Source organism: Triplophysa rosa, linkage group LG2 (assembly GCF_024868665.1).
Source record: "Triplophysa rosa linkage group LG2, Trosa_1v2, whole genome shotgun sequence".
NCBI classification, from domain to species: Eukaryota; Metazoa; Chordata; class Actinopteri; order Cypriniformes; family Nemacheilidae; genus Triplophysa; species Triplophysa rosa.
This window is the reverse complement of record NC_079891.1, coordinates 18,380,550-18,389,532: the sequence shown is the minus strand read 5'-3', so window position 1 is coordinate 18,389,532 and position 8,983 is coordinate 18,380,550. Positions and strand designations below refer to the sequence as shown.

At 39.2% G+C, this 8,983-nt stretch overlaps 1 protein-coding gene across 1 annotated transcript; it reads left to right on the top strand.

Annotated features, from left to right (window-relative positions):
* Nucleotides 1-2,130: 2,130 nt before the first annotated feature.
* Nucleotides 2,131-8,904, top strand: LOC130563713 (polycystic kidney disease protein 1-like 3). The gene is made up of 18 exons (XM_057349456.1): nt 2,131-2,187; nt 4,164-4,255; nt 4,461-4,611; nt 4,702-4,781; nt 4,976-5,051; nt 5,857-5,892; nt 6,118-6,197; nt 6,421-6,481; nt 6,572-6,663; nt 6,878-6,953; nt 7,044-7,129; nt 7,348-7,440; nt 7,630-7,741; nt 7,832-7,923; nt 8,065-8,136; nt 8,330-8,489; nt 8,576-8,670; nt 8,798-8,904. Exons 2-18 carry the CDS (start codon nt 4,210-4,212, stop codon nt 8,902-8,904), a joined length of 1,515 nt encoding a protein of 504 aa, XP_057205439.1. The 5' UTR covers nt 2,131-2,187; nt 4,164-4,209.
* The last annotated feature ends 79 nt before the right edge of the window (nt 8,905-8,983 follow it).

The following is an 8,983-nucleotide window of genomic DNA, read 5'->3' as shown; positions in this document are numbered from 1 at the left end:
GTTTGTAGTTTTGGTTGTTTGCTTTCCTGTTTCCTGTGTAGTCCTGTGTAGTTCTTTTATTCTTTGGTTCTTGTTAATTGTTTTCCCTAGGTGTGTCTAGTTATCTTGTTTCACCCTTATTAGTTCCCAGTGTATTTAAACCCCAGTGTTTCCTTTGTCTGTTGTCAGTCGTTAAATGTTTGATCTTGTTCCCAGTGGCTATGCTCACTGTACTTTGGATTATTTTAGTTGATCTGCTACTGCACGTGGGTCCGCATCCTGCTTGGATTACTAGTTGTTACACCATGTTTCCCACTGTTTATTATTAATAGTGGGTTACAAATTATTTTTCTTGGTTCTGACATTTCATACCATATACTTTACATATCGTCACTGTCCTTCCAAAACCTTGGATTTACAAATTCGCTGTTTTTCAGTAAATTTTAAAAAACCCTGTACTTTTTAAATTATTAAATACTGACAAACACTTTTAGAAGGAAATCAGCGATATTTATATTTATAACATTGGTTGGATAAATACAGCACAAACTGTTTTGATATCTCTTTCATGATATTCTAATATTTTGAGATGCACCTGTACAGCATACCCAGTAAAACACACAGGTTGCTTTATTGCAGAAGTCTTCAACAAGGTCCACCTTCCTGCATGGTTTAGCTTCAACCTCTTTTTAACACACCTGAACCAATAAACTAATGAAGGTCTTTGGGACTGCTAGAAACATCCAGGCAGGTGTGTTGGAGTATGGATGAGCTAAACTGCAGGACACTCACTGGACCTAACATAGTTGAAGAGCCCTGCTTTATTGCTTCAATTGTTTGTGAATTGAACTCTGCTTGCTGTCAGTGGTGTTGTTGGGCTGCTTCTAATCTATGTTCAATGTAACTCATCGGGTGCTGCTGTGTAGTGACTACAGTCAAGAGGATAAAAATGAACCCTCATACAGTATGTCAAGCTGGATGAGTATACATGTGCTGGTCATATAATTAGAATATCATCAAAAAGTTGATTTATTTCACTAATTCCATTCAAAAAGTAAAACTTGTATATTCTATTCATTCATTACACACAGACTGATATATTTCAAATGTTTATTTCTTTTAATTTGATGTTTGTAACTGACAACTAATGAAAATCCCAAATTCAGTATCTCAGAAAATTAGAATATTACTTAAGACCAATACAAAGAAAGGAGTTTTAGAAATCTTGGCCAACTGAAAAGTATGAACATGAAAAGTATGAGCATGTACAGCACTCATTACTTAGTTGGGGCTCCTTTTGCCTGAATTACTGCAGCAATGCGGCGTGGCATGGAGTCGATCAGTCTGTGGCACTGCTCAGGTGTTATGAGAGCCCAGGTTGCTCTGATAGTGGCCTTCACCTCTTCTGCATTGTTGGGTCTGGCATATCGCATCTTCCTCTTCACAATACCCCATAGATTTTCTATGGGGTTAAGGTCAGGCGAGTTTGCTGGCCAATTAAGAACAGGGATACCATGGTCCTTAAACCAGGTACTGGTAGCTTTGGCACTGTGCAGGTGCCAAGTCCTGTTGGAAAATGAAATCTGCATCTCCATAAAGTTGTACTGGTATTTTTAGGGGTGAACGTCCTGCCTGGAGAACTTCTCCACCTCAGTGAGTTGAACAAATTCTCTTGATTTATACACTGTAATCTAAATGCGTAAAAACATAAAATAACCTAAAGTACTGGTATTTTTAGGGGTGAACGTCCTGCCTGGAGAACTTCTCCACCTCAGTGAGTTGAACGTATTCTCTTGTTTTGTACGCATCAATCTAAGTGCACGAATGTTTGCAGAGACAATACTTACAGTGCTTGTATTTTTAGGCAGGAGAGTTATACGCAGAGCCAGAGGGACACATCTGAGTCCCAGGCACCTTCAGCAGCTGCTTCAGCTCCAATCACAGGTAACGGAAAATATTGTTTGTACGAAATGACCATGGACCAAATATATCATATCTCTTTTATTTTTATAACTGTTTTTGGTAGCATGTTTCTTAGTGTGTGAGTAAAATTGAGAAGAACTTGTTTTTATAGACCTGTATTTAAAGATATCAATCATTGCATGAACAGGTGTGTCAGGTGTTTATCTAGTCTGATTTATTCTCAACAGCTTCCCCACAACCAGAGGCGTCCACAGAAGCTCCTGTCACGGCAGCTTCTCCACCTCAGTGAGTAAAACAAATTCTCTTGATTTATACACATCGATCTATATGCTTGAAACTTGAAATAATGCTTGAAACTTGAAATAACTTCAAGTACAACAATACTTACAATGCTTGTTTTTTTAGGCAGAAGAGTTGTTTGCAGGGACAAAGGGACAAATCTGCATCCCAGGTACCTCCAGCAGCTGCTGCTGTTCCAAGAACAGGTAAAGGAAAAAAACATTTGTATGTTATTACATCTGTGCTCTTTTATTTTTAAAACTGTTTTGATCTTACTTTTGCTAGCATGTTTCTTAGTTGGTTAGTGAAATTAGAACAGATGGTAAACCTGTTATTATTTATCTGTATTTAAAGATATCAATCATTGGATGAACAAGTGTGTCAGGTGTTTATCTAGTCTGATTTTTTCTCAACAGCTCCCTCACAAGGAAAAGAGATTGGAGGACAAGAGATGGCAACAAAGCCCTCCGTTGCACCAGATTCTCCACCTCAGTAAGTTAAACCAATTGAATTATACACATCAATCTATACGCTTGAAACTTAAAGCAGCCCTAACACACGTGGTTTCTGACAATCTCATAGTAATCTTGAGTGCCTATAGAGTAGTATTGCATACTTTGTATCTTCGAAAAGTATTTAGTTTGATCACATTTATAAAAGATAGATACAGCTGTACGATTTTTTCCGAAACCATACGGCGCGTGCCGTATGGAGGGGTAGGCTGAACTAAAGCACGTGCGCACCCATTGCCAACAAAACACAGACATCAGTTTCACTCACCGCATGCGGTTCATGTCCGGCATCTTTTAGCGCTGGGATGGCTCCATATATCAGTTTCAAACGATCTCCAAATCCAGCGTTATATCCACCATTTATATAACATTCATCACCCAAATGCAGTGAACAAACAAACACCTGAACTTCGCGAACGTATGCTCTCTCTCTGTCTCCTGCACACAAGTGAAAGTGGCGTCTGCGCATGCTCCTTCTCCTGCTATCCTTGCTGCTGCGTGCTTTTCCGGGAGAATTGTCCAATAAGGAACTAAGAAAAATTGTTACGAAATATTACGTTTTATATTTTTCGAAAAAAAAAACTTTCTGAAACCTGTACGATCGCTGGGGGAGTGTATCGAGCACAGAAATACTACGTAACACGCCCAACTAGTTTTTTGACAAGTTGACCATGTTAAGCATAAGACGGCACGTTTAACATTGTAAAGAAGTCAGAATGCATGACACACCGTTGCAGCACCCATTAAAAATAACTTCAAGTTCTTGTATTTCTAGGGTTCAACGTTCTGCCTGGGGAGTTTCTCTGCCTCAGTGAGTTGAACACATTCTCTTGATTTATACACATCGATCTATATGCTTGAAACTTGAAATAACTCCAAGTACTTGTGTTTGTAGGGGTCAACGCTCTTTCTGGGAAACTTTTCCACCTCAGTGAGTTAAATATTCTCTTGTTTTGTACGTATCAATCTAAGTGCACAAATGTTTGCAGGAACACTTACAATGCTTATATTTTTAGACAGAAGAGTTGTTTGCAGGGACAAAGGGACAAATCTGAGTCCCAGGTACCTCCAGCAGCTGCTGTTGTTCCAAGAACAGGTAAAGGAAAAAATGATTTGCATGTTATTACATCTGACCAAAACCACCAATGCTCTTTTATTTTAAAACTGTTTTGATCTTACTTTTGCTAGCATGTTTCTTAGTAGGTTAGTGAAATTAGAACAGATGGTAAACCTGTTAATATTCATCTGTATTTAAAGATATCAATCATTGGATGAACAAGTGTATCAGGTGTTTATCTAGTCTGATTTGTTCTCAACAGCTTCCCCACAAAGGCAGGAGAGTGTTGGACAAGAGAAGTCCACAAAAGCTGCTTCACCTCAGTAAGTTGAACAAATTCTTTTGATTTATACACATCAATCTAAGTGCTTGAATGTTTGCAGAAACAATACTTACAGTGCTTGTATTTTTAGGCTGGAGAGCTCTACAAAGAAACGGAATAAGCCAGATAGAGTCAAAATGGAGTCCCGGGCACCCCCAGCAGCTGCTGCTGTTACAAAACCAGGTAAAGGAAAAAATCATTTGTATGTCATGACATCAGACTAAAACCATCAATGCTCTTTTATTTTTAAACAGTTTTTGGTAGCATGTTTCTTAGTGTGTGAGTGAAATTTAGAGCAACTTGTTTTTATGGATCTGTATTTAAAGATATCGATCATTGGATGAACAGGTGTATCAGGTGTTTAACTGCTCTGATTTATTCTCAACAGCTCCTTCACCAAGAAAGGAGATTGCTGGACAAGAGACGGCAACAAATCCCCCAGCTGTTATCCAGAGGAGGGTCTTCAGAGATGGGTGGACAACTCGGAAGGTGTCCACGAAGCCCCCCGTGATAGCGAATTCAATGCGTTACCCATCTAAGTGAGTTGAGCAAATTCTCTTGATTTATACACATCAATCTAAGTGCTTGAATGTTTGCAGAAACAATACTTACAGTGCTTGTATTTTTAGGCAGGAGAGTTATACGCAGAGCCAGAGGGACAAATCTGAGTCCCAGGCACCTCCAGCAGCTGCTTCAGCTCCAATCACAGGTAACGGTAAATGTCGTTCATACGAAATGACCTTGGACCAAATATATCATATCTCTTTTATTTTTATAACTGTTTTTGGTAGCATGTTTCTTAGTGTGTGAGTAAAATTTAGAAGAACTTGTTTTTATAGATCTGTATTTAAAGAGATCAACAGGTGTGTCAGGTGTTTATCTAGTCTGATTTGTTCTCAACAGCTCCCTCACAAGGAAAAGAGATTGGAGGACAAGAGATGGCAACAAAGCCCTCTGTTGCACCAGATTCTCCACCTCAGTAAGTTAAACCAATTGAATTATACACATCAATCTATACGCTTGAAACTTAAAGCAGCCCTAACACACGTGGTTTCTGACAATCTCATAGTAATCTTGAGTGCCTATAGAGTAGTATTGCATACTTTGTATTTTCGAAAAGAATTTAGTTTGATCACGTCTATAAAAGGTAGATACAGCTGTACGATTATTTCCGAAAGCATACGGCTTGTGCGGGGGGGAGGGGTAGGCTGAACTAAAGCACATGCGCACCCATTGCCAACAAAACACAGACATCAGTTTCACTCACCGCATGCAGTTCATGTCCGGCATCTTTTAGCGCTGGGACAGCTCCATATATCAGTTTCAAACCATCTCCAAATCCAGCGTTATGTCTACCGTTTATATAACATTCATCACCCAAATGCAGTGAACAAACAAACACCTGAGCTTCGCGAACGTATGCTCTCTCTTTCTCTCTCCTGCACGCAAGTGAAAGTGCCGTCTGCGCATGCTCCTTCTCCTGCTCTCTTTGCTGCCGCGTGGGCGTGCCGCGTGCTTTTCCGGGAGAATTGTCCAATAAGGAACTAAGAAAAATTGTTACGAAATATTACGTTTTATATTTTTCGAAAAGAAACTTTCGGAAACCTGTACGATCGCTGGGGGAGTGTATCGAGCACAGAAATACTACGTAATACGCCCAACTAGTTTTTTGACAAGTTGACCATGTTAAGCATAAGACAGCACGTTTAACATTGTAAAGAAGTCAGAATGCATGACACACCGTTACAGCACCCCTTTATAACTTCAAGTTCTTGTATTTCTAGGGTTCAACGTTCTGCCTGGGGAGTTTCTCTGCCTCAGTGAGTTGAACACATTCTCTTGATTTATACACATCGATCTATATGCTTGAAACTTGAAATAATTCTTGAAACTTGAAATAACTTCCAAGTACTTGTGTTTGTAGGGGTCAACGCTCTTTCTGGGAAACTTTTCCACCTCAGTGAGTTAAATATTATCATGTTTTATACACATCAATCTAAGTGCACAAATGTTTGCAGGAACACTTACAATGCTTATATTTTTAGACAGAAGAGTTGTTTGCAGGGACAAAGGGACAAATCGGAGTCCCAGGTACCTCCAGCAGCTGCTGCTGTTCCAAGAACAGGTAAAGGAAAAAATGATTTGCATGTTATTACATCTGACCAAAACCACCAATGCTCTTTTATTTTAAAACTGTTTTGATCTTACTTTTGCTAGCATGTTTCTTAGTAGGTTAGTGAAATTAGAACAGATGGTAAACCTGTTAATATTTATCTGTATTTAAAGATATCAATCATTGGATGAACAAGTGTATCAGGTGTTTATCTAGTCTGATTTGTTCTCAACAGCTTCCCCACAAAGGCAGGAGAGTGTTGGACAAGAGAAGTCCACAAAAGCTGCTTCACCTCAGTAAGTTGAACAAATTCTTTTGATTTATACACATCAATCTAAGTGCTTGAATGTTTGCAGAAACAATACTTACAGTGCTTGTATTTTTAGGCAGGAGAGTTCTACAAATAAACAGGATAACTCACATCCATCCAAAACGGAGTCCCGGGCACCTCCAGCGGCTGCTGCTGTTACGAAACCAGGTAGAGGAAAAAATAATTTGTATGTCATGACATCAGACTAAAAATATTGATGCTCTTTTTGTTTAAAAACTGTTTGGAGAATTTTTTGGTAGCATGTTTCTTAGTGTGTGAGTGAAATTTAGAGCAACTTGTTTATGGATCCGTATTTAAAGATATCCATCATTGGATGAACAGGTGTATCAGTTGTTTATCTGCTCTGATTTATTCTCAACAGCTTCCCCACAACCAGAGGCGTCCACAGAACCAGAGGCGTCCATAGAAGCTCCTGTCACGGCAGCTGCTCCACCTCAGTGAGTTGAACAAATTCTCTTGATTTATACACATCAATTTAAGTGCTCGAATCTTTGCAGAAACAATACTTACAGTGCTTGTATTTTTAGGCAGGAGAGCTCTACGCAGAGACAGAGGGACAAATCGAAAGACGAGTCCCAGGCACCTTCAGCAGCTGCTGCAGCTCCAATCACAGGTAAAGGGAAAAATCATTTGTATGTCATCATGACATCGGACCAAAACCATCAATGCTCTTGTATTTTAAAACTGTTTTGAGAATCTTTCGGTAGCATGTTTCTTAGTGTGTGAGTGAAATTTAGAGCTACTTGTTTTTATGGATCTGTATTTAAAGATATCAATCATTGGATGAACAGGTGTGTCAGGTGTTTATCTAGTCTGATTTATTCTCAACAGCTTCCTCACAAGAGACGTCCACAGAGCTCCCTGTCACACCAGCTTCAGCTGCTTTGAAGAAAACGAAAAGGAGGATGAGGAAAAATAAAAAATGTAAGTTAATATATTCCTTTCCAATCTGCTCAACACTATCAATGCTCTAATATTTTTCAAACTGTCTTTGGTGTCATGTGTCTTAGTGTGTGAGTAAAATTTAGTTTTTATGGATCTGTATTTAAAGATATCAGTCATTGGATGAACAGGTGTGTCAGGTGTTTATCTACTCTGATTTATTCTCAACAGCTTCCACAGAACCAGAGGCGTCCACAGAACCAGAGGCGTCCACAGAACCAGAGGCATCCACAGAACCAGAGGCGTCCACAGAAGCTCCTGTCATGGCAGCTTCTCCACCTCAGTGAGTTGAACAAATTCTCTTGATTTATACACATCGATCTAAGTGCTTGAATGTTTGCAGAAACAATACTTACAGTGCTTGTATTTTTAGGCTGGAGAGTTCTACAGAGACACTGGATATGAAAGATCCACCAAAACCTGAGTCCCAGGAACCTCCAGCAGCTGCTGCTGTTTCAGAAACAGGTAAAGGAAAAATGAATTTGTATGTAATGACATCGGACCAAAATATCAATGCTATTTTATTTTTGAAACTGTTTTAAGAATCTTACTTTTGGTATCATGTTTCGAAGTGTTTTACTGAAACTCAGAGCCACTTGTTTTTAGCTCCAGGAGATGCAGTGGACACATTCAAGGTTTCGAATAAGGCCAAAAGGAGGATGAGGAAAATGAGAAATAGTAAGTTGATATATTCTTATTTAATCTGCTCAACACTATCATTGCTCTTAGATTTTTAAAACTGTTTTAGTAGCATGTTTCTTAGTGTGTTTGTGAAATTTAGAAGAACTTGTTTTTATGGATCTGTATTTAAAGATATCAATCATTGGATGAACAGGTGTGTCATTTATCTGCTCTGATTTATTCTCAACAGGTTTAAAAATGCAGGAGGCTGCTGGACAGGAGACACAGATGCAGGAAGTGAGTGAAACGCTGGAGACTGACACATCTATTGAACACCTGTGTGAGCTCCTGGGTGGACTGCATCTGTCCTCTGAGCCTTCTGCCCCAGCCACACCATCTCCTGTTCTTGAGTGAGTTGAACAATTTTTTCTCAATTTATAAATAATTGAATGTGTGCAGGAATGATACTTACATTACTCATCCTCATATTTTGTAGGCTTCATCATTTAGTGGCGAACTCCTCTGGCCCATTTAACAGATTGAAGCCTCTTCGTCCTGCGACGTTCATCTTCGAATTCTCACCCACATTTGGTAAGTTGTTGTATTTAGTTCTATCTGACCAACAGTATCAATGCTCTTTTATTGTTTAAAACAGTTTTGATATCAGTCGTTGGATGAACAGGTGTGTCATTTATCTTCTCTGATTTGTTCTCAACAGGTTTTGGACCAACACAGGAGACTGACTCCCAGATGAGTGGGCCAGATGTGTCCATGGAGACCCCTGAGATAGAAGAGCCCAGAGAAACACCTTCTCCATCTGAGTGAGTTAACAAATCCTCTCAATTTATACACAGCAACCTAAGTGCTTGAACCTTAAAATAACTTAAAGTACTGATATTTTTAG